A 26,384-nucleotide genomic window follows, 5' to 3' on the forward strand; every position below is an offset into this window, starting at 1 on the left:
ATAAATTGTTTCTTGGTAGTGCTATAATATTGATCATGGGTGAACCTTTGCATCTGTTCAATAAGAACCACAGTAATTTTTATTTGCAAAATATGAGTCTGTTGTGTCTTAATTTGTAGCAAGTTGCATGTGTACCAGTTCTTTACTTTATTAGTGGAGGCAGTCGTATATATGTACATCACACTTCAAACGTTTCCATATATTTGGAGAAATGCTCATCCATCTATGGTGAAATTTAATATTACCATTATTTAGCAAGATTTGCACGTATCTGCAGAATCGCATATCAAATTGTGATTAAACATTTCATTGCTAATTCTTACTCTGTACTATTCTGTACATGCTGTTGATATATTATGTCATCATCTTTTTCATCATACCGATAGCTTCAATTTTGAATTTATGATGAATGTTTTTATTTTGCTAGATAACCTATACATGAGTAACTCTGTTTATACCTACAGATCGAACTTCCTGATTTGGGTGATCTTTTCAAGCTTAGAATTTGGCATGAAAAAAGAAACCCATTTGCAGGCTGGCATTTAAATAAGGTAAAGTGATGAGCATCTGCTAAAAAGTCAGATACTTTTGTAGCTGTAGAATACCAGTGATTTTGCATGTTTTAATTGTCTTTTACCACTTGATATCTCCTTTAATTTAAATGTGCAGCCAAATAGAAAAAAATGTTTAACCAGAATTAACTTTTACATATACAATGTAATATTTTTTTCAAACATTAACATACACTATTTTATTTATTATTATTATTATTATTATTATTATTATTATTATTATTATTATTATTATTATTATTATTATTATTATTATTATTTATTTCTTAGCAGACGCCCTTATCCAGGGCGACTTACTTGAAATACATTTCAAGTGTTACAGTACAAGTAATAATACAATAAGAGCAAGATAAATTCACCTTCGAGAAGGAGTTAGTTAGGTATGGAGAATTCTGTGGAAACCATAACTACTTTTTAATGCAGGTCACCTTGTTGAAGACACTGTCAAAGGAGAAGTACACATTTAACTGTGGCCGATGGCTGGATATGAATGAAGATGACAATGAGATTATCAGGGAGCTGCCAGCAGAAGGACTACTGGTTAAAAAACCTCTGCCAAGTAAGAGAAAGCAGCAGTCTGTATTTTAGCATCATTGGGTGTTTTTCCGTACCAGAATTATTCAATACGCATTCAATCTTTCAACTTGCACTTTCCTAGCTTGATGATGAAACCAACCTATTTTGTTTGTGTAAATGTAAAGAAATGATGACCGTCATGCCAGGGGCTGATTGGTGATTCTCTTGCTTGCTCCCTAGTTGTAAAGTACAGAATCACCATCTACACAGGAACCAAGAGCGGGAGTGGCACAGATGCCTCTGTCTTTATTTGTCTCTATGGTGACATGGGAGACACGGGAGAGCGGGTCTTGTACGCCAGCAAGAACAATGTCAATAAATTTGAAAGTGGAAATGTGAGTGTTTGTAAGTTCCTAAAATTATTTAGAGTGGCTCATTTTTAAGTAACTGTTTTTCAGAACAATATAGAAAACAACTTATCTTGAGTACATTTTTGCCTCTGATTGACAACGGTGACATTATTTATAGAGTATCTACAACCACGGTCTTAAGAAAACTGGATCCTTTCTACCATTCTGCATTGAGGTTGTTAACCAACCTGGGTTATTCTGTTCATCACTGTCATTTATATAGATTGGCTGGTCTGACTTCTTTATCTTCGTGAAGATTGAAACATTGTTTATAAGGCTATCCTTGGCAAAACCACAAAGTATCTTAATACATTACTAATTACCTCTATTATTTGTTTATTTCGCAGACGCCTTTATCCAAGGCGACTTACAGAGACTAGGGTGTGTGAACTATGCATCAGCCGCAGAGTCACTTACAAATACAGTGCCTTGCGAAAGTATTCGGCCCCCTTGAACTTTGCGACCTTTTGCCACATTTCAGGCTTCAAACATAAAGATATGAAACTGTAATTTTTTGTGAAGAATCAACAACAAGTGGGACACAATCATGAAGTGGAACGAAATTTATTGGATATTTCAAACTTTTTTAACAAATAAAAAACTGAAAAATTGGGCGTGCAAAATTATTCAGCCCCCCTTAAGTTAATACTTTGTAGCACCACCTTTTGCTGCGATTACAGCTGTAAGTCGCTTGGGGTATGTCTCTATCAGTTTTGCACATCGAGAGACTGAAATTTTTGCCCATTCCTCCTTGCAAAACAGCTCGAGCTCAGTGAGGTTGGATGGAGAGCATTTGTGAACAGCAGTTTTCAGTTCTTTCCACAGATTCTCGATTGGATTCAGGTCTGGACTTTGACTTGGCCATTCTAACACCTGGATATGTTTATTTGTGAACCATTCCATTGTAGATTTTGCTTTATGTTTTGGATCATTGTCTTGTTGGAAGACAAATCTCCGTCCCAGTCTCAGGTCTTTTGCAGACTCCATCAGGTTTTCTTCCAGAATGGTCCTGTATTTGGCTCCATCCATCTTCCCATCAATTTTAACCATCTTCCCTGTCCCTGCTGAAGAAAAGCAGGCCCAAACCATGATGCTGCCACCACCATGTTTGACAGTGGGGATGGTGTGTTCAGGGTGATGAGCTGTGTTGCTTTTACGCCAAACATAACGTTTTGCATTGTTGCCAAAAAGTTCGATTTTGGTTTCATCTGACCAGAGCACCTTCTTCCACATGTTTGGTGTGTCTCCCAGGTGGCTTGTGGCAAACTGTAAACAACACTTTTTATGGATATCTTTAAGAAATGGCTTTCTTCTTGCCACTCTTCCATAAAGGCCAGATTTGTGCAGTATACGACTGATTGTTGTCCTATGGACAGAGTCTCCCACCTCAGCTGTAGATCTCTGCAGTTCATCCAGAGTGATCATGGGCCTCTTGGCTGCATCTCTGATCAGTCTTCTCCTTGTATGAGCTGAAAGTTTAGAGGGATGGCCAGGTCTTGGTAGATTTGCAGTGGTCTGATACTCCTTCCATTTCAATATTATCGCTTGCACAGTGCTCCTTGGGATGTTTAAAGCTTGGGAAATCTTTTTGTATCCAAATCCGGCTTTAAACTTCTCCACAACAGTATCTCGGACCTGCCTGGTGTGTTCCTTGTTCTTCATGATGCTCTCTGCGCTTTAAACGGACCTCTGAGACTATCACAGTGCAGGTGCATTTATACGGAGACTTGATTACACACAGGTGGATTCTATTTATCATCATTAGTCATTTAGGTCAACATTGGATCATTCAGAGATCCTCACTGAACTTCTGGAGAGAGTTTGCTGCACTGAAAGTAAAGGGACTGAATAATTTTGCACGCCCAATTTTTCAGTTTTGTATTTGTTAAAAAAGTTTGAAATACCCAATAAATTTCGTTCCACTTCATGATTGTGTCCCACTTGTTGTTGATTCTTCACAAAAAATTACAGTTTCATATCTTTATGTTTGAAGCCTGAAATGTGGCAAAAGGTCGCAAAGTTCAAGGGGGCCGAATACTTTCGCAAGGCACTGTACGTCTCACCCAAAAGACGGTCACACAATGAGTCATTGGTTGAGGCAGGGTTTGAACCGGGGACCTCCTGGTTACAAGCCCTTTTCTTTAACCACTGGACCACACAGCCTCCTACCTCTAGTAGTACTTATAATCTTAGATCTCAGACTGTTCTAAGTTTCTCAATTCCTAAAGTTTGTACGGAATTTGAACAAAAGGCAACCAGTTTTCTTGCTCCATGGTCTTGGAATAAAGTTCAGAAATAACTAAAACTTACAGTTTTTATACCTTTAAAAAGAGTTCAAACAAAAATTAACATCTACATTATGTAGCCAAGTGCTCCTAAATTGTTTCTTATAATTTGATTAACCTGTTTGTATTGGTTGTGCTCATTTGAATTTGTGTTTTTTTGTTGGTATTATATGCCACCTCCTTGACCAGGTCTCCCTTGAAAAATAGATTTTAATCTCAACAGACTTTCTTGGTTAAATAAAGTTTAAATTAATACAAATAAAGTAACTCAGAATGTACTCTCTCAGAATGGGGTCAATTCTGATAAAATCGCTTACCTTTTTGAGAAATGTATTTGTATTGAGCCGACTTGGGTTGTTCATCGAAAGTTCATGCTAATTTTGAAGACAATTTGTCACATATTGTGATAACTTTTAATTTGTTATTCACTGATGACGTGAAAATGACCTAGAAGGGAAACAGTAACCGACTTCCTAAGAGTAAGGTCCAGTGTTTATTGAAGATGATCAGAAACAAGCAGGTTTAAAGGTTGTGGATAACCAGTGATCTCCTCCTCCCCACAGGCAGACGAGTTCCTTATCGAGGCGGTGTCTTTGAAGCAGATGAGGCGAGTGAGAATCGGACACAACGGCAGAGGTGGTGGCTGCGGCTGGTTCCTGGATAAAGTAATAGTAAGGGAGGAAGGACAGCCAGAAACACAGGCTGTCGAATTCCCTTGTAACAGGCAAGTACTTCACTACACATATTCAGAATTCCAGTGTTCTTTAACATAAAATGATAAGTCCTGGAAGGTGTATGGTTAATATAGCTGTAAACACAAGAACAACACAGACCCATACAGACAAATGGGTGTTTCCATTGGTTCATGAATATAATTTTTCTATCTGCTTTTCCAGGTGGCTTGACAGGAATGAAGATGATGGTCAGATCGTTCGAGAGCTAGTGCCAGCTGGAGAAGCACCAATGCTTAGAAGTAAGTCTCAAAAGAAGATTAAAACCTCCTGCAGTCCTTCCTTGCCTAGCCTCTTGTTTTTCCTGTCCCCATAGGGATAGGGGGATAAAGGACTTGTTTGAGAATTAGCAATGGTGGTGGGGATTAATGGAACAGTATTAACTGTATTTGAACAGGACTTCTGTGAAAGAGTCTGTGGTATCTTTAATCTACACAGAGCAGACAGAACCTTGATCTGGTATTATAAATAATATAGGCAGTGGAGTGCCAGTAAGAGTTACCAATCCTTTTGCTTGTTTCAGACATCAGTTACCACATTGCGGTGAAGACAGGCAGTATTCCAGGTGCCAGCTCAGACTCCAAGGTGTTTGTCAAGCTCTATGGAGAGAAGGGGGACACTACCAAACAGCTCCTGGTGGTCTCTGACAATGACCTGCGCAATTACTTTGAAACAGGACATACTGATATTTTCACAATTGACACTATGGATATTGGAAAGGTAATGTGTTAGCCCTGTCTGTCTTAAATTAGTTCATTTATAGCAAAATGTGTTACTTTAATATGTACTGCCTACCAACATGAAATGCTAATTTTATTGTTTTCAACAGATCAACAGGCTCCTGATTGGACACAACAACGAAGGCTTGCGTGCTGGTTGGTTTCTTGACAGTGTTCAGATTAAGGTGCCTGTCCATGGGAAGCAGTACATGTTCCCCAGTCATCGCTGGCTCTGCAAAGACGAGGCTGATGGGAAGGTGGAGGTGGAGATCTACCCCAGCGAAATACTGGACATTGAAAAATGTAAGGGGAGCCCTTCAGTCACTTTGCATCTGTTCATTTTTAAACTTTTAGTAGGATGCTTCTCCTTAAGTGTTGAATATGAGACTAAAGTATGGCAAAGACAAAGACATTTGCACTCTGCAATGTTTTGCCTTTACATTGCATTGCTGTATGCGGTAAAGGGACATTCACGCGATAAACAGAGCAAGAGTGGATAAGGATTGATTTGTAATTTATATACATCACTATCATCAGATAAATACATATTTCACCACATTTATGTTATTTTACTGTCAGCTGTCCCAGTTATATTTTGGTAAAGTATGTATTTTAAAATATATGTAGTGCCCCACTATATAATAAACGCGACTGTAACACAAAAAAGGCCTGGCTCCAAGGGAGCCAAGGATCTTTGAAAATCTGCTATGCAATAGAAAGTTGCAGAGTGATTTCTTATAACAGCAATACAATGAATAGTACATTTTACTCATATATAGAGAAAGCTCCACAAAAGTACATGGCAATGTATATTTACACTATAATACTTTTGTATGTCGCCATGAGATGTGGTGCAACATCTCAGAACCATTTAACAAGTAACATAGCACAGTATTTACTGCTGAAAATGTAGCTACACCATGTATAATAATAGTTACTTCATTTTTTTGTGTCAGTGGATAACTATGAAATTACAGTGCACACTGGCAACGTTCTGGCTGCGGGCACTAACGCCAGCGTCTTCATCCAGATTTATGGGGAGAAAGGAAAGACAGAGTTAATCAGCCTTCAGAACAGATCGAACAACTTTGAACGAGGATCAACAGAAGTGTTTAAGGTACTGTAACAGGAGGATCTGTTGTGTGTGTGGGTCGTCACTGAATAATAATGAGGCAGACACAGAGCATTGGGTGTTGACAGATTTAATTAACACATGCTGACACTGGGGTACCAACAGTGGTAGCCCTAGTGTCACATTTAATAAAGAAAACAAAACAAAACAAAGATACAAATAAAAGTTTGCCACACAAATGTCGAGCGCTAGTCCCACTAAAAGGAACACCCTGCTAAAGGAACCTACTACTACTACTACTACTCTATTTGGGATCAACATCCCCTAAACTGACCTACTTCTGGGCCCGGCATTCTCACGGCAACTCCAGCGTCTTCAATTGGCCTTTTCACACGGCCTTGGCTGGGCAATGCCTTCACGAGTACCATCTTGGAGCAGAAGGGTTTTGTGTAGTAGTTCTCTCCATGGAGCGGACGCTCTCCTCATTGATGTAAACACAGCAACCGTCTGTGTAGCACAGCGGTGCAGTCGCCTCGAGCTGTGGCACCTTTTGAGCTCCGTGCAGCCTACCCAGGCACGATGCCCAGCGAATCAGAACCCCCGATCAACTCAGCACCAGGAGCCTACCTGCTCAATTAGTTCCTTAGCAACCCATCTCCTGTTGCTCATCACAGATGCTTCCATAAAGGCACACATGCACTCAAAACCAGTGACAGGGTCTCCCTGTCACAGGTACTTACAGCTTTGATGTCCATTATGAGTCAGTTTACAGATAAAAATCTGTATAATATACATTAGTGAAATATATTGGGCAATCTTGTATAGTAAGTCTTCAATACAGTATAGCAGGGGCACAATTCCAGTCCTTGATGCCCAGAGCCCTGCTAGTCTTTCTTTCACCTACACTCTAAATTACTTAATTACCAATTTAACCACATTCCAGGCCGCAAATCAGTTCATTATTGAGATTTAATGATGAAACGTGAAGGACCAGATACCCCTGCAGTAAAGTATTATTCAATATTTTGACAGAATTATTAGCAGTGTAACGATAAACTAATGTCATGATATGTTACGTATTGCAATGTGCAGGTCACGATACAACATGTGTCACGATACATGTGATTGGGCTACTTTTATGATGCATAATAAGATCAAATGATCATTTAATGATGGACTGTTTTGTTAAAAGACAAACATTTCATGAGTTTGGGAGAGTATGTATTCATACCAACTATTAAACACACATATTCTCCCTTCAAGAACCACAAAAGGTGAACTACAATGAGCTGTGTTGTGGTTTTGGTCTTGTATCATGGTACAAATGATGCATACCTCTATTATAATATGATATATCATATAAAGAAAGATTGATACACCCCTAATAATCATGTGTCTATTTACTTATGACAGGGTTCTGTACAACATATTATATTGTATGATATCGCACTATATTTTACAATGTATTGGAATATTACAACATGTTTTTTAAAAAAATAAACAACTGGAAAGTAAACTGCTAACCTTATTTTCCTTTTAAGAATTACAGTGTACAGGTTACCTATACTTTTAAAATCTTCCATAACCTACATGCCTTGTCTCTATTTATACAGCTGTCCTGTTGGGATCTGAAATATATTTATAAAGTGTACAGCCTGGCAGGCATGCAATTTGATTATCATAGATTTCCATTACATGAGAGTAGGTGTTAAAACCTCATACTGATATTGGAATCAGCTTCTGCTTTTACTGTAAACTAATGTGATCCATCTGCATTTCCTTCCATATGATGATGTAGATAGCCTTCTGCCTGGTGTTGATGGCTGAAGTGTAATGCTGGCTCCAGGGATCAGCCCATTTTTGCCTCCCTGGCACATCAGTACACACAGTGGCTGCAATGCAGGCTCCAGGGATCAACCACAGTGCAGCCTCCCTAGCGCATCAGCATGACAGCCGTCTGGACTGAGCTGAGTAGGTTACTTCTCTGGGGCCTTCAAGTGGGCCCCTTTCATCCTTGGTGTTTCGTCGACTAGCCCACGACACCTCAAGAGGGCTTGACAGTGATTCTGGCATCCCAGCATCACCCCCCCCCCCCCCTCCGTCCCCCACTCAGCTAAGCCCAGCTTATTTACCTTCCTTTACATCAACGTTTTTTTTTTATTTCTACTGTGCTTGAGGTCCAACCAGAATCTTCTCGTCTCAACCAGAGCCAATTGCTGCTGCTCTCTGGTGCTTCAGTTAAGTTCTTCACTATGTGTCGCAACTCTTGACCACTGAATCCGATGTCTCTGAGAAACCGGGTTGTGGAGTGTGTCACAAATCCTCAACAACCCACCTCCACTGGGTAAACCTGGAATTTCCATCCTCGCTGTTCCTCTTCAGAAGCTAGTTGACGGTACCGAAGTTTCTTCCTTTCATACGCCTCATCCACAGGCAACATGGCACAGTTAACTCTACCAGGTGAACAAGGTGTGCTGATCCAGACCACAAGACAATATCAGGCCGAAGGTTAGTGGTGGCAATCGGACAACGGAGGTAAAATAAGCCATTGTCCAACATCTGTCAGCATTTTCCAGTGTCTAGCAGCTTCCAGTTGTCCTAGACGAGTTTTGGTTTTAATACCTTTTCTTGGAGGTTGCTCCCCTGGAGGGAGGAATGTTGTTCTTCATGTGTCACATATTGCTGGCATTGGTGGCAACCTGTTGGTCATGCTGCGCTTGTCTTCCAATGCTAAGGCCAAACACCGCAGCACCTGGTCATGATGCCAAGTAAACCGTCCTTAGCTAAGACCCACCTTACATCCTGTCAAAATGTGTCTTAATGTACCTGTTGATGAACACAAAGGACACCACGGATCCTTTCCTACCCATAGGTTAAGGTTCTGTGGTGAGGGGACAACATCATATGTTGACCTGATGAGGAACTGATTCTGCTCTGTTCCATTGTCCATAGATCTTGCCAACCGATCTTGCATTGTTCCACACTCTCCCATTTGTCCTTTCTCCCTGCTTAGCCTGGGAAACTGCCTTTACATACCTCATCCTCTCCTCCTGCTTTTGCACCTTGTTTACTACCAGCTTCCTCCGTTGAGCTGGAGCTGCCTTGTGCCATGTAGGAGGAGCTGGCTGGGGCTGCCTTCTGCCATGTAGGAGGAGCTGAACTGAGACCAAGATCCCCTCTTCCATTTTGTACTTGCCCCATGATATCACTGATACGAATGGCAGCCTTTGCATCTTCCACAACTTCCTTTGCCGCCCACTTTCTTCCTTTCTTCAACACAGGTGCTGCCTCCCTCACACATTCGTCATGTGACTCTACCAATGTAATTTCCAGTCGGACCTTGGCGCACTTAAACTCCTCGGTTAGAGCTGAGACTGGCAGCTGCAGTATCCTTTTACCATACAGTCCCACTCCTGAGGCAACGTGGAACTCCTAACCATTTCCTGACGTATGAACTGATTAACGCTTCCAGCTTCTCTACTGTTGTCAAGGAAACCTCATATACAGTGAGTGGCTACAGAAGTCTTGGCAGTAGACCAAACTGAAAGCACCAGATGTTTAAGTTTGCCCAGTAAAGCACTGCTGTCTAACATTACTGCTGAGAAAATGTATGAATTCAATATTGTTCAACCCACAGGTGGAAGCCGCAGACATTGGCAAGCTCTTCAAGATTCGGATCGGCCACAATGGGAAGGGTGCTATGGACGGCTGGTACCTGGAGTCAGTCATCATCAAGCACCTCACCACCTCGATAGTGCCACAGGAGGATAAGAAGAAGAAGAAAAAGAAGAAGGCAGCGGAGGAGGAAGGGGAGGGGGGCCAGCCCGAGGAGGTGGTGGAGACCTACACCTTCCTGTGCCAGCGCTGGCTTGCCAGGGATGAGGGCGACGGGGAGCTGGTGGTGGAGCTGTTGCCAGAGGACAGTGAAGACCTGGAAGGTGGGTGCTTCTTCTCTTTTACTGACACTTTAACTATGCTTCACAACATTTCGCTATACTTTTATCATACAGCAGTAAATGGCTTTAAGGCTACAGACACTTGAGTAGATAGTAGCCTCCTGGTGCCAGCAGCCACAAGTGCTCAGTGTTTGGTGACAAGTTAATTGCAGGTTTTAATGTCCCTATCCAACCAGTAAAATAATAAAACTAATAAACAGAATCATCAATCAGACTATCCTCCATCCTTGAGTAAAGGCCTATATAACTAACTTTTGTGTGTGTGTGTGTTTGTGTGTGTGTGTGTGTGTGTGTGTATATATATATATATATATATATATATATATATATATATATATATATATATATATACAATGGTTAATTGATTAATCACACCTGTGGGCTTTGATCGATTAAAAAATAATTGATTAATTAATCTTGTAATTATACTCAATATTTCACAATATCTCTAAATGAAGAAAAAAAAGACTGCAACTTACAACATTTGCTTATTGCTCATTTTCTTTTTTTACTTTTAAATGTACTTTTACTTTATTATGAATCCAATTATTCAATTGATAAAAACATGCAAACAAGAGTGAATCAAATAAACAAATACATCTTGACATTCCAAACAATCAGACACACACCTTACCCTTTTTTATTTTAAAGTACAATATACTTTTTAACCCATCCTCAGCACCACTGATCAAAAAGAACAAGAAAACCATCCATTTTTAGTTCTCTCCCTCCCTCCCCTTCCAATGAAATGTTCAAACTAAAAAGAGCTCGGTGTGATCCCTCCCAACCCATATAACACCACTAACAGCAATTACAAACTAAGTTAATATTGTAAGTCAGTGGTTCCCAAACCGGTCCTGAGGACCCACTGTGTCTGCTGGTTTTCATTCCAACTGAGCTCTCAATTACTTAACTAGACCCTTAACTGAACTAATAATTAGTTCCGTTTCTAATTGTTCTAAGTTAATATTGTAAATTACTCACTTTGACTGACTTCCAATCACATGTAAGCAAATATTTTCAAACTGTCTAATTACAAGTAAATATATGTATAGTAAACATTAGCTGGCCTTATGAAATATTTGAAGTAGATAGTGTAAGTTACATATGATCTAAAAGCCAAATTCAAAATGTAATAATTAAAACACAGTTTGTGTTATAGTTGTATTACTGATTTATAATTGAGGTGCTGTAGCTTTAAGAGAGTGATGTTGTGTGCCACAGTTCTTCAGACTTGCAAGAATATTAGTTTATATTCCTGTTTGTATAATCGGCAAAGCCATAATCAAGTTACTGTAGACCCGGGGGACACAAGCATAAATGTTACCTAAATTGGTTTCACAGACATGTGTCTAGAAGTAGTTTGTATTACTTGTAATTGTCTTTCAATACAATTCTTATAATTAGCAAACATGTGTGATTAATCAATTAATAGATTGGATGATTAATTAATCAATAGAAAATGTCAAGATTAAAACCCCTAATATATAAATATTTATATATAGAGACAGAGTAAAAAGCCAGATATATTAATCGAATGATGTTGAATTAGTTTGATTAGAAGAACAAACCTTTAAGTTATCATTTACCAGAGCTGTCGATTTTTCTTATCATTTAACGCAGAGAACACCTACGAGGTCCATGTGTTCACAGGGAGTGTGTTGGGCGCTGGAACAGATGCCAATGTGTATATTAATGTGTATGGAGAAATGGGAGACACAGGAGAGCGGCACCTGAAGAAGTCGAATAACCTCAATAAGTTTGAGAAAGGACAGGTACTGTGCTGTGCAGGGGCTGGAAGTGTCTGGTTGCTGTGGTTCAGCTTAGTATTAATGTGTGAGGCTTCTTCCTGTGTCAGCAAACACAATTACAGAGGAAAAGTCAAGAATCTCTCACGATACTCAGGTGAGGCATTCATACTTGAATTTGATTTCCCTTTGAAAGTCTGACTGTGCTTTTCACTTCCTGTTTGGGTCGTTCCAGCGGAAGTAGATCAAGTTCTGGGGAATGTGCTTCTTCATTTGTGGTTGTTGATATTTGAACTGAATGGGATGGGGAAGAGGGTTACTCGTGCCCCACAAATGTGTCTGAAGATGGTAAAAATGGCCATTTCCATGACCTTTGACCAAATATTTCTCCATTTGGGGGATGAAAAAGACAAATAATGTTGCTATCATTTTAAAGCTTGTGGCAAGGATGTTTTTTATCTGATGTAAACCATTTGCATACTGTAAAGGTCATTAACATCGGACGTTATGCGATTTGTCCTGCGATAAAATGATACTTTGGCTAAACGTAAATGAATCATGCACACCAGCTATATCCAGTTCCCTGGAAATGGACTCTCAGATGTTCTCCCTCATTGCCGTGTCTTTATAATTTTGTGTCCTTTATTGTACAGCTCCGAGTATTCTGAACCGCAACAATGCAGTTCTTTTCTTCTGCCATTGTTTACTGAAAGGCACACAAGGAAGCTGTTCCTCCTTTGTCAGTTCCCTAGCTGCCGTGCGACAAAATTACAAAAATAGACACCAATCCTATTTTTTTCGCATCGTTTCAGTGTCAGTTCAGTGTTACAGCGTCACATCGCAGGCAGTGTGAATGGTTCATATTAAAACTACATGTTTTTTTTTTTTTCATACTACACATTCGCTTGTTGCAATGCATCTGGTGTAAATAGGCCTTAAGGGTTCAAGTAACACCTCCCCCCTCCCCATAGTCCAATTGAGCCTGAATTACCCACTTGATTTGGGCTGCAGTAAATTGAATTTAGAAAACTACTACACCTTTAATGGTGCCATATTGAATTATGTTTTATATTTTACCAGTGAAGGTTTCCTGGTAGAAATACAATGTTACTGGGAATGAAACGGCCGTTGTAGTTGTTTTGTGTTGGTGTTACAAGAGCAGCTGTCAGAATATCATACTCAGCTGTTATTATGCATTGCAGGAAGATATATTTACAATCCCAGCTACTGATCTGGGGCTGCTGAAGAAGCTGCGAATTCGCCATGACAACTCGCAAGCACAAGCTGCCTGGTTCCTAGACAGAGTGGAAATTATAGATGGCAAAGATGATACTACGTAAGTACAGACAGGCAGGCTATGCGGGGAAACGGTGCTTGTTTTTATTCGTACATATAAAGAGTTAAATGACCGGGTGCCAGTGTGAGGGAGAGATGGCATTAGATTATCACACCAAAGCAGACTCTTGATGTGGCAGATCATAAAAGTGATCTTGTGAACCGTAAAGGTATAGCTAATTTATAAAACAAATAAATAAATAAATAAAACACATAGATTCAGAGTGACAACCCTTAAAAATGGTTTTGTGAAAGAAGAAAAGGCACACCTTGGATACACCCTGGTGGCAACAAATGGTAATTATAGATCTTGGTAGCTACTCTTTTTGGCTGTATTTGGCTCCGAAGAGTTTTGTAAAAAGAAAAGGAAAACTGTTGAACATAAATCAGCTGCATATAACAGCCACATGTTTGCATTATCTAAAATTAACATGCATTTTAGAAGAAGCCATTTTTAAATGCCAACATTTTATACATACAGTCAAACGTGTCGAATCCAGCCCCTCTACAAACTGGCATTCTGTAGCATTCGGCATGATTTGTGGGTCACGACCAAATCCCTGCTGAACGGAATGGAGTGATACTGTCTACAATCCAGCACCTAACTATTCTGGAATCCAGCATGGTTTTTCTATTCTGTCTAAAATCAATGTAAATCAGGCACCGGGTCATGTGAGTTTCCTTCTCTAAATGTAAAACTAGTATAAAAAACAAAACAAAAGCAAAACTTTGTGTATATACTCATGTTCTGCCGGTGCCATTCCGAATTGTGTAACTGTTCAACAGAAAATAAAATGTGTAAATGTCAATGCAATTTAAAGCTGAAGAAAATATGTGCTTATCAAAAAAGCTGAACATTTACCAAAACCAGCACAATAAAAGCTTAGTGAAAAATTCAGAATCGCAAGGCATTTCAGACATTCTGAGAAGATGCCTACTTAAAAGCAACACAGTTAAACAATCTGAATGCCAGTACAAAGTGCCTGAATCCAACATGCAGGTACAGTACGGCAATTGAATGTCTTTCTATGGGAATGGTTTAAACAGGCTCGTGCTCATAACAGGTAAAGATTTTGCTGAGGCATTATTGTACAGTAATAAAGGTTTTTTTTTTCTTTAAAGTGTTTAAATAGTTTTATCATCAGTTTCACAATTTTCTGGTGACAAGCAACACCGGATTGGACAGGTTTTACTGTACTGACACTTCAACAAATGGCTCATCTTTTTTAATTCAGGTACTATTTCCCATGTGAGCGGTGGTTAGCTACTGATGAAGATGATGGGCAGATAGCCCGAGAGCTGGTTCCTGTAGATGAGGCATTTATGAAGAAGAACTCAGACAGTGACGAGCAGTCTCAGGCTACTCTCGGACTGGAGCAGAAAGGTAGACTGTCACTGAGTATGGGGCCGACACATCAAAAGCAGCATTCCAGAAAGGGCTTGAGGTCTAACTGTGTACCAGCTTGATTAATACTGGATGCTGATGTGCCAGAAGGTCTGTCTGTCCACCCTTGATCGATATAGTGACCATTTAATGCAGGCTTATTTGTGTTATTCAGTGAGTTTAGCCAGTATATGCTGTTAAAGGGTTAATGGGCTTTTTGTTTTTGTTTGCATCAGTGATTTTAATTGAAATTAAAGGATTTTTTGTATTTTCCAGGCTCCAAGTGAGGGCAATCAAATCTCAAGCTTACTGTAATACAATGATATCAATATTACTGCTGAAATAAATTTCTCTTAAAACCACATTCAATCATTATGAGGTCTTAAAGATTTCCCTTTTCTGCTTATTTTAATTGAAAGGGCTGTTTTCTATGTAGACATTATTTAATCATTGATCTGTGCCATTTAATGTTCAGGTGATGGGAGTTTTCAGTTGAATTTGTCTAAGTACAGTAGATAATATTTATGAAACTTCAGATAGAGATCACAAAAAACTCACTTGTGTGTCTAAACATAATTTATATTACATTCAGTATACCAGTGTGTTTTTGCTTATTGGGATGTTGGCCCCAAGAGCACTAAAAATAAAGATTTTTCTTTTTTTTTTTTAAATGCACCCTCTATAAACTAAACAGTGTCCCAATTCTACTTATCTACGATGTGGTATTTTTACAGCTCAATCTACAACCTACACTGTGACAGTCAAAACTGGAGACAAGAAGTATGCTGGAACAGATTCTAATGTGTTCATTACCCTGTATGGCGATAAGGATGACACAGGTAGGGTGTATTCGTTTGCTTGAGCAAAATATAAAAAAAGGCTTAACTGGGCTAAAAGACACATTTTTTACATGAAAAAAATGGATTTCCAATCCTATAATCCTATAAAAAAAAATTATAACAGATGTACAGAATGGCTGGGGCAAACCAAGTCCTGTGATTGTTCAAGACCCATGTACAAATCCCACCACAACTGCACTAGTAAGATCTCATGACCCCATAACATTGATATCCATACACCATTCCAAGTTGTACAGTATTTTCCTGTACTTTATTTTTACTATATGTGTACTTTATTTTGCTGGATAAAACAATGTCTTTATATTTAAAGCTAAAGATGGCACTGAGCACCATCCTTGCATAATAGAACCAGATAATACTCTCATCCAACACGTTGATAAGCCTCGTCTGCAAAGTATATTTAGATTTTACTTTACGAGATGTGGAAAGGAAGGTCTCTGCAGTTTTAAAAACAAGTTCCTTTCTAATTAAAAACAATAGGTTACGGATGTAACCCCGGTTCTCTGAAAGATAAGACGACCAATAACCAATACTTTTGGGATATGCCTGCCACAGGTATTTACTGAGCATTTTATGCCAGAGCTGCAGATAGGCCACTCTGGGGAGTGACGTTCTCAGTCCCGCCTACCGAGGGAATAAGTAGTCACTCCGCAGAGTTCACGTTCTCTTTTGCATCGAACCCGCGAATGCGAGTGATGTAACCTCGCAAGGTTTTGGTCGTCTTCTGTTTCAGGGAACCGGGAAATGTTTGTGGTGTGAGCGTGCAACCTCAAGTACCCTTGTGCCTAATGAAGTCATAGAGGGATCTACCACATTAAGTCGGTAGATCCTGGTGAATGTATGCGGAGTAGCCCATACTTTGCACTGGTATTAATTGGCTTTTGGCCTCATTGAGGGTAAGACCCAGTCTCGCCAGATGCTCCATCACGATCGCCGTGTGGGCCACTGCTCCTTCCTGCGACTGGGAACAGATCAACCAGTCGTCCAAGTAGTTCAACACCCTGATTCCTTGCAGCCGCAAGGCGGTTAGGATGGCATCCACGCACTAGAGAGTGACACGGGAATGAAACTTCAGTCCTGTCCCATCCTGTCCTGTCAAAAATGTTCCTGTCCCATCCCATCCCATGAAAGTGTAATCATTTCCAATCCTGTCCCATCCTGTCCTGTCAAAAAAAACCTGTTCCATCCCATCCTATCCCATCCCGTGATAAACAGAGATCAACTATTATTTGGAGGTAAAGATATTTTCGTGTTCATGTATAAAATTAGGGTTTATAGGGTTTTGCATTAAACACTACCGGTATACTACTAGTAATTTGTTTTTAGTTTTTGTTTTTTCAGAAAAAAATACAGTGCAAGCATAGGGTCTTTATAAGCACAATGTGCAATATAATGATGTAATATATAAATTCAGTAATATAAAAACAACTGTTTACAGTTCTGTGCGGCAGTTTCAGTTTCTAAATCAGTTACTAAGCAATCCGGCTAGGACATTTTAGTATGTCAATGCCACAATAAACTGTCAGTGAAATACAGTATTATGAGCCATTAATTAATTAAAAAAAATAAGCAACAAAAAAAAAAACATGGTATTGAAATAATATTTCATAAACGTTTAGGGAGTATCCATCATGTATTTATTCATTTATTAAAAATCTTAGTATTATACATACCCCTTTAATTTAGCGTCGAAGCAGTTCCTCCAAAAAATAGTAGCTGCTACGGCCAAATCGTAGCCTTTGACATCTCTGCATTATGATTAGGGGTAATAATCATAAAAACCGAAAATGTGCACATCCCTAATGTACTGTACATACGTATATATATATATAGAAAGGTATGTTAAATACATGCCAATAGCAATCCACAGCGTTCGGTTATTCTGCTAGTATCAATAACACTATGTAACACAATTTTTGTTCCTGGGTAGTAAGTGTTATTTCCTAATTGCTTATGCCTCAGAAGTATAGAAAATGGCTATTATTCCCCACAAACTTTGCTTTTGTGACCAGGACAGTGATATTTTGAAATTTACCTATTTCCAATGAGAAAACGGGCGAATTTGTGTCTTTTCGTTCACATAAAGTCAGAAAAAAACAACATTGCTCCTCTGAGTACGCTCCCATGTTCTGTTGTGCCGTAGTTCTTCACCAGAGTCTCAACCAGCTCCACATAGTTTTCGGCCTTGTGATTGCCCAGGAAGCCCCGAACCACTGCGACAAAGCTGTTCCAAGCCGCTTTCTCCTTACTAGTGAGATTCTTGGGGAATTCATTGCACTCCAGGATCTTCTTTATCTGTGGTCCAACGAAGACACCGGGTTTGACCTTTGCCTCAGACAGCTTAGGGAAGAAGTCTTGAAGGTACTTGAAGGCTGCCGACTCCTTATCTAGAGCTCTGACAAATTGTTTCATAAGGCCCAATTTGATGTGCAGTGGTGGCATCAGCACCTTCCTGGTGGTCCACCAGTGGCTCCCACTTGACGTTGTTCCTCCCCACAGAGAACTCGGTCCGCTGTGGCCAGTCCCGCCTGCGGTAGTGCGCCTTGGTGTCCCTGCTGTCCCAAAGGCCATTTCCTTGATGCTCAACTTGATAAATTCAAGGAGAACATGGGAGCGTACTCGGAGGAGCAAGGCGAGCGCTTCCACCAGGATATACTGGACTTTTAACGCCGCTACGAAGGACAGATAACGAGAACATGATGGGAGACTACATTTGTGGGTTGATTCGTGAAAGTGATTTACAGTATAATCGTAAATCTCGAAAAACTACTCACTTCTAAATCTTTTGTAGTCATTTTTGTATTACTTTAGTATAAATACATGTTAATTTGGATTCATATGTTATTTTTTTCTGACTTTATGTGAACGAAAAGACACAAATTCGCCCGTTTTCTCATTGGAAATAGGTACATTTCAAAATATCACTGTCCTGGTCACAAAAGCAAAGTTTGTGGGGAATAATAGCCATTTTCTATACTTTTGAAGCATAAGCAATTAGGAAATAACACTTACTACCCAGGAACAAAAAAAAAAAAAAAAAATTGTTACACGGTGTAATTCATGTATCAATATTGTTGAATAAAGGACTGACATACAGTAACTATACAATTATGGGTAATATGAAATATTTTAAGTATCAATCTATGTTAAACGTAAGGGTTTTTATTAACCGCGTTGCCAAGATGCTGATTCTCCACGGACATCTGCTGTCCCACTGGTCCATTCGCGTTGGTGTTGTCGGAGTCTCTCTCCGAGTTTGAACCTTCTGATACGGAGGCATATGGCTCAAATTTATACAGGAGACAACCCCTGTTCTCTCTCTCTACATCAGATCCATCACTACATAATTCACATTCATAAGAGGTGTCTGAAACTGATCAAAATTAGGCTACTCTCACTTTCACTGTCACTGTCGCTTTCAGCCATACTGCAGATGCAAGGAGCCTGAGGTCACAGTCTTCTGGTCCCACACCAGGAAATGGAGATCGCCCTCTGTGTGTTTCCGGGTATTATTTGATTCATTGTAGTGCGATTAAACATAATTTGTTAACATTAATGTGATTATATGTTCAAGTGAGACCTGTTAATATTATTTTGTATGTTTATGGTAACAGTCAAGTTCTGTGTCATATGCTCTTTTACGACTGCTGGTGGCAGAGTAGTCCCGTTCCTTCCCATTCCCGGAAGCTTAAATCCCGTTCTTGCCCGTCCTGAGAGGTTTATTTCTTTTATTTCCCGGTCTCACCCGTTCCCGTGAGCTTCACTTCTGTACCATCCCGTCCTGCAAAATTTAACACAATTGTTTTCCCGTACCGCGGGAATCCCGTGGGTCCTGCGGGTCCCGCGGGAGTCCAGTCTTAATGTCACTCTCTACCACGCACTTTGAGATTGTGCATGGGGCTAAGCAGAGGCTGAATGGCAGCATGGAAAACTCAAAGATACTTCCCTGAAAGGCAAAGCGGAGAGATTTCCTGTGCACTATGAATAGGGACGTGAAAATACGCGCAAACCAAGTTCGATGGACTGGAGCCTGTGCACAGGGTATGCTGTGGAGGAGGGTGGAGGAGGGGGGAGGACGGGGACCTCAACGCTGCAGAGGGCTCAGCTGAGCTGGCTGAGGAAGCCACACCCATAAACTCTGAGAGCCTCCTGTGCAAGGCTGGGACGCTGGGCAGATTGAGCAGAACTTCTCATCTGCTAAGGCGGAGGAGGCGTGCTGCATTCCAGGCACCTGACACAAAGAAAGTGTTTGTCCTGTTGGGGAAGCATCCCTCCGCAGGACATGTAAGGGTGAAACTTCAACATGTCGATGTGCTGCGGCAAAGCACTGACTTCTCTGGTGTGTTAAACACATCACACATCAGAGGCGTGGCATATTGCATGCCCTGTCGAGTGTTATTGATTATGGATTTTTGTTGCCTCTCTGTGAAATCACTTTTATTTATTCTCCCTGGTACTTCATCATCTTTTGTTTCGTATTCCATTATCTTTACAGGAATTGTTAACCTCAAAGCTTCTAAGACTTACAAGAACAAGTTTGAGCGAGGGCAGATCGATGAGTTCACTGTGGAGGCTGTGGATATTGGGATGCTGAAAAAGATACGAATCGGGCACGATTGTCTTGGTGAGATGAACCTCAAGTTGTAATAGCAGTTGTTCAAATATATGTTGTTCAGCCCCAATAATGCTGACATGGTATACACATTGTGTGAGGTATACCAGACAGATACAGTACACACAGAACAGGCATGTGCAGCCCAGTACCTGCAGCTGAAAGCTTGTTTGAAAGCTGTGTTCACATAAATTCTTTATGGTTGTAATAGGAATCCAAAAGATTCTCCACTGTTTCGGTGGGTTGACATTTGTTAAAGGCAGCGGGAGGTACATGTCAAACACAGTCACAAATCCTGAATCTGGCAGGTAGTTGTCAATCACTGATTTAGCTTGTCATTAGTACTGCAGGAAGAAGTTGAGATAAGATAAGAGTACATCTAGAATGTAATTACACCTAGTTTTATTTTAATGCAGCAATTAGAACAAATGCATGATCTAAATCCCTGCTGTGTGTGATATTATAAAATCTGCCCAGCAGCTGAAATCCACTTTGCAGCACACTGCACCAGCAGGCACCTTATAATGAGAAATAAATGACAATAAACTGCTTTGAAATCTAAACAGGTTGCATGTTATATGCAACCCAAAACAGTGTTTTTTATTAGATGAAATACCGTCCCAAGCCAATGTTTTTGAGGCAGCATTAGGATACAGAGACTCACAGGTGTGTGTTGTGTCCTGGTCCTGCTGTTTCAAGTCTTTGATGCCTTGGCTTCTTGCAGGCAACTCGTCGGGCTGGTTTCTGGACTGGGTGGAGATTGACGCTCCTTCACTGGGTCAAAAGCTGCGCTTCCCCTGCGGGCGCTGGCTGGACAAAGGAGAGGATGACGGAGCGACTGAGAGGGATCTCTTTCCTGCAAACCTGCAGACTCAGGAATACAATCCATGTAAGGCTTAGAGACTATAGAGTCCAACTTTCAACAAACATACTGAGGCCCAGTAAGTCTGAAGAATATGAAGACTGTATGCATTTTAATATATTAAATACAAATTCTGATAGATACTAACCCTAGGAATACATTTGAATAAGATGTGTCTATCCTTATAGTGACTTCTGGAAAGTAATACAGCAAACAATGACTGCGATGAATATTACTGATGTTTTGTTGGGTACTTATGCAGCGTTTTCATTAAATCGCCTGTAAAAACTGTGGGGAAGTGAGGTGGTGAAGCATAACTGTGTTGCACCGTCTTCAGTGTTTTACCTACAGGCTTCAGAGTCCAGCACATCCCTAATAGGCTTCCCATTTCAATAACCAGTTTTTGCTAGAATGGCATGGTGAATAATGATATAAGCAGAAGCAACCATGCAGAATTGCATGGAACACATGATATTATTGTTAGGAAAATATATAAAGCATTTCTTTAAGATAAAACTCAATTGTGGCAGAACACTTTAACATCAGTGCATAATCTTTGGGTATATACGTTTTGAACTTTCTTGTGTTATATCTGTTAAAGATTACCTTTGAAAAGCTTTCTTGTTTTACAGTTGTGCCTTACGAGATCACCACATACACTAGTGATATTTATGGTGCCGGGACAGATGCTGATGTTTTCATTGTCCTCTACGGGAGAGACAGCATCTGCACTCAGCAGAAATCACTGTGTGTCAACAAGAGAGAAAGGCGCATGTACTTTGAGCGAGGCGCAGCTGATAAGTTTATTGTAGAGGTACGCTGCTTGCTGGGTTTGACTTGTTTTTCAAGAGTGTTATGCAAACTTTCTATCTGTAGCATTAAACCAGAAGTAGATCCCATCTCTAATATCAAACACAAGTTAGTGTTAAGAACCTTTCATATTTCTAACTGCATTGTTACAGCAATGCCCTGCTTTGTACCATGCATCCAAGGTACTGCAAACAGCATCCATGCATTCACGGTACAGGAGTTCAAAGTGACATTGCTATGCAGTGTCGACATCTTGTGGATAGCCATTCAGAGTTCAAAGAAGAACACCAATTTAAATCCTAAAACAAATAAGAGCAAAATGAAGATGGCAAGTACTTAAAAGTTCCTAGATTTGCATATTTCTGGTTTGGTAAGTTTTTTGGCGACATTTTGAATTTAAAGGCCTTTAAAAATGTTCTTATGTTCTCTGTGCCCAGTTCATTATGCCATACCAAAAAGCAGAGCCTTGTCTGGTTACTAGGTACATTTGGTAACAGTGCAGTATTAGTAGTGTGATAAACCTTGTGTATATTTTGTTTGAAACAAAAGTATGTTAAGCATTACAGGAAAATGTAAGATGGTATTCTATTAATGAGCAATCACTGTAAATGTATATTTATCATCTGTACTCAAGAGGTTTTTGTGAGGTATAATAATCCAACAGCGCCACTTAGTGTGATGTATAATATATAGAGAGAATATTGTCGTTCATTATTTATTTATGGTCCTTTAATTAGCCTTGCAAGATAGGAGCCTGTTCAATCAGACCTAGAGTGGTAGAGCTCCACAAGTATATGGTAAAAATTGATAGCTGTTTAGCTCATATTGCTTTCTTACTTCTGCCTTGCATGTTAAAGTGGAGTTGCCAAATCCGATACCTGTGAGTTCAAATTAAGTAAGAGTTTTTGTATATTTTTTGTGGATAATTTCTGTATTGATTGTGTCCACAGCTGGAGGATGTTGGTGACGTTATTGAAAAGATCCGAATCGGACACGACGGGAAGGGAATCAACTCTGGCTGGCACTTAGACAGAGTGGAAATCAGGAGACTTCTGCCTAAGGGAAAAGTAAGCAATGCAGTCTAATGTGTGATTTCACAGGTTCAGTATGCCAGTAAGGTGCTTCGACTTACTACACTGAGCCAGCTATGTCCTCAGGCTCCATGGAACGTGGATTTCACCACAGATTAATTAAAATGAGAAGATGTACACAGAATTCAAATAGCCTAATATGCCATCTAAACATATTTTAAAAACCAAAATGCGTGAGTAATATTTCACAGTTTTCAGTTTTTGGAAACCTCAGATGCAACAAATGAATTCTGGCGTACGGCACATCCCCACCAGGCACAAACACACTCACAAGTTTGTGGAAAAAGTGAGCAACTGATACTTAATTTTAAGGTATTTGAAAAATGAAAATGAAAAATGAGAAGAGACACAAAAAAAAAAATTAGAAACTGCAGACTTGATTTAATTTATCAAAATGGACAGTTTTGTGAATAGGGTCCATTATGTACATTACAATATTTACTTTTCTCATGTCATGACATATTCAATCTCAAAATTCCTATCCTACTGTGATGGTGTTCTTTCCTGTCTTTAAGAGGACCTTAGCATGAGTGCATGTGGTTCCATACAAGGTCAAAGAAAGCTCAGTCTGCTTGACTTATGCAGTCTGTTGTACTTGTTCTTCCTAGATCAGTTCACCACAGCATGATCTGAACAGCAATAAATACCACCGCTGTACAGTATATTACACTGCTGTACAGTAGATTACCCCTGCTGTACAGTATATTACCCTGCTGTACAGTATATTACACTGTACAGCAGTATGTTACACCTGCTGTACAGTATATTACATCTGCTGTAATATGAGGCACCTGCTGTACAGTATATTACACTGCTGTACAGTATATTACACCTGCTGTACAGTATATTACACCTGCTGTAATATGAGGCACCTGCTTTACAGTATATTACACCTGCTGTACAGTATATTACACTGCTGTACAGTATATTACACTCGTTGTACAGTATATTACACTGCTGTACAGTATATTACACCTGCTGTAATATAAGGCACCTGCTGTACAGTATATTACACCTGCTGTATGGTATATTACACTGCTGTACAGTATATTACACCTGCTGTTATTTTACATACAATTACCCATTTATACAGCTGGGTTTTTACTGGAGCAATCTAGGTAAAGTACCTTGCTCAAGGGTACAGCAGCAGTGTCATTTTTTAAAAATAAAAAACAAGGATGACATACATATAAAGAGAAAAACAATGCATTTTTAATTAGCAAATCGATTTAAATGTTTTATTAACTTGTTAGGGTTTTAAACCCGTATTTATAATCTGGAGATTGCCTAAGAAATGAATAGAGTAATTACTGGACAGTCTGTGTATGATGGAGTCTGAAGTACCAATACAATCTCTCATTAAATACCATTCTAAAATGCCTCCTAACTCACCATGTTTCTAACTTCAGCCAAAACCTCCTGAATCTACATATGAATTGAGCAATATTACGGAACTGTCCGCGTCTTGCTTTGTTGTTGAAAGATGCTGTGTCTGCGCTCCAGTCGAGCTGACAGTCTGTGATTGGCTCTCGGCAGTTGCAGGTACAGGATTGGTTGGCTGGTTAAAAATACAGCAAGTCAAAAAGAAAAAGCCAGCACTTGTGCGGATTGATTTTAAATTTGATTCACAGTTGGTGCTGAGACATTTCAGCGGGCATCTACTGCTAGAACTTGAAGCTGACGGTATTGAATCAATTTAGAATCTGAAACTGGGGGGGCACTGGACCTGAACTGGACGGGCCAGGCCCCCTAAGGCCCGCCCATAACGCCGGGCCTGCAGTGTTATTAAGGGACCCAGGGATGTGACGGGCCTGAATAATAACAATATTGGACACCGAGGTCCAGACGAAACGACGAAGGAGCTGCATAATTATAGGGGAGGAGGATCACCCTTTGTTAATGATATGTACAGTGGAGGTGTTGTCACTGAAGAATATAATTGACTTTCTGGGCCATAGATGGCTCCAGAGCAGGGCGCCAATGACAATATGGTACAGTTCCAGGAGGGGAGAGGATTTCAGCTGGGAAGGAAGGGATCGAATTTCCTGGGGCCAGGTGCTGGAGAACCACTGGGATCCAAAGAAACCGCCGAAGCCTGCGTGGGAGGCATCTGTAAACAGGTGTCTGTCTGGGGCTGAAATGGCATCATTGTAGAACATTGAAAGACCATTCCAGTGGATTAGTAGAGTGGACCACATTTCAATGTCCTTCCGGGCTTCGTCCAGGATGATGATGGAGGCGTCGAGAGACTTGGTAGTGGTAGATAGGGCGAGGAGACGGGAGATGAAGGTGCACCCTTGTTGGATAATGCAGATTGTGAAGTTGAAGTGGCCCAGGAGAGAGATAAGGTTATGCTTTGAGATGGTTCTTGAGCTTTGGAAAGAAGCAATCAGATGAAGGATGCGTGTGAGTTTTGAGGGAGGGAGGCGGGCTTCGAACTTGAGGGTGTCGAGGGTTATTCTGAGGAATTCGAGGCTGGTAGTCGAGATGGTCTCAGAAGAGAGAGGAACTGCTGGAGTAGAGAACAGATTTTTGAGATGTTTAATGCTTTGGGCTGGAGGATGAGAGGCGGGAGAGATGAGGAGGAAATCGTCCAGGAGTATGAACGGGACATGGTATGAGTTTAGGAGGATCCAGCATAAAGATTCTGACAGGATGTCAAAGATTTTCGGGCTGCTGCAGAAGCCGAAAGTGAGCCAAGTGGCGAAGAAATAGGAGCCTTGCCAGGATATCCTGAATAGATGATGAAGGGAGGGATGAATTGGCATGACTTTGAAGGCGTCTGTGATATTGGCCTTCGAAAGCCAAGCTCCGTGGCCCACCATCTTGATGAATTTGATGGCATCTGTAAGGGTGATGTAATGGAGGGAAAATTGGTCCAGAGGAATCAGAGTGTTAATACTACTGGTGGATTGGCCTCGAGGAGCCGAGAGGTCGATGATAAGGCGTTTCTTTCCAGAAATACTTCGAGTGGCAATGCCGATCAGGTTGATCTGAAACACTGGGAATGGAGGGCCTGGGAAGGGGCCGACCATAAAACCTGTGTCCACCTCGGCCTTGATCAAGGAGGCAACTGCTTGAGGGTCTGACGTTGCTGAACGAAGGTTGTTGCAGGAGAGGGAGGAAGACGGAAGGCAGGACAACCTGGTGGAGAAGCCATGTTGGAGGCTATTGAGGAGGTATTCGACAAACTGCCGATTGGGGTGGAGGCTGAGGGCTTCAGATAAAGCAGGCACGTTGACAGGAAAAGAGATCGTCAGGGTTGATTGTTATTTAGTGCGTTTCAGCGGGCAGATGGATTTTGCGTGGGTGTCACCACAGAAGGGACATGAGTGAAGAAATCGGCAGGCAGAGTTGTTGCAGACAGTGTCATTGAAATTATTACAAATTTGGTCTTTTTGAAAGCCCAAATACAAAGAAA

The 26,384-nt window shown here is 40.4% G+C and overlaps 1 protein-coding gene across 1 annotated transcript in view; it reads left to right on the plus strand.

Annotated features, from left to right (window-relative positions):
- Positions 1-26,384, plus strand: part of loxhd1b (lipoxygenase homology PLAT domains 1b) — a 65,303-nt gene that overhangs the window by 14,643 nt on the left and 24,276 nt on the right. The window contains exons 9-26 of the mRNA XM_058985432.1: positions 465-551; positions 996-1,131; positions 1,329-1,483; positions 4,347-4,507; positions 4,680-4,756; positions 5,038-5,234; positions 5,344-5,536; positions 6,190-6,350; positions 9,943-10,059; positions 10,129-10,243; positions 11,885-12,036; positions 13,212-13,345; positions 14,580-14,728; positions 15,463-15,567; positions 20,084-20,212; positions 20,925-21,089; positions 21,695-21,876; positions 22,823-22,939. Of these exons, the coding sequence (XP_058841415.1) occupies positions 465-551; positions 996-1,131; positions 1,329-1,483; positions 4,347-4,507; positions 4,680-4,756; positions 5,038-5,234; positions 5,344-5,536; positions 6,190-6,350; positions 9,943-10,059; positions 10,129-10,243; positions 11,885-12,036; positions 13,212-13,345; positions 14,580-14,728; positions 15,463-15,567; positions 20,084-20,212; positions 20,925-21,089; positions 21,695-21,876; positions 22,823-22,939 (2,532 nt within the window). The remainder of the gene's footprint in view (positions 1-464; positions 552-995; positions 1,132-1,328; positions 1,484-4,346; positions 4,508-4,679; positions 4,757-5,037; positions 5,235-5,343; positions 5,537-6,189; positions 6,351-9,942; positions 10,060-10,128; positions 10,244-11,884; positions 12,037-13,211; positions 13,346-14,579; positions 14,729-15,462; positions 15,568-20,083; positions 20,213-20,924; positions 21,090-21,694; positions 21,877-22,822; positions 22,940-26,384) is intronic.

This window comes from Acipenser ruthenus, chromosome 2 (assembly GCF_902713425.1).
Source record: "Acipenser ruthenus chromosome 2, fAciRut3.2 maternal haplotype, whole genome shotgun sequence".
In the NCBI taxonomy this organism is placed as follows: domain Eukaryota; kingdom Metazoa; phylum Chordata; class Actinopteri; order Acipenseriformes; family Acipenseridae; genus Acipenser; species Acipenser ruthenus.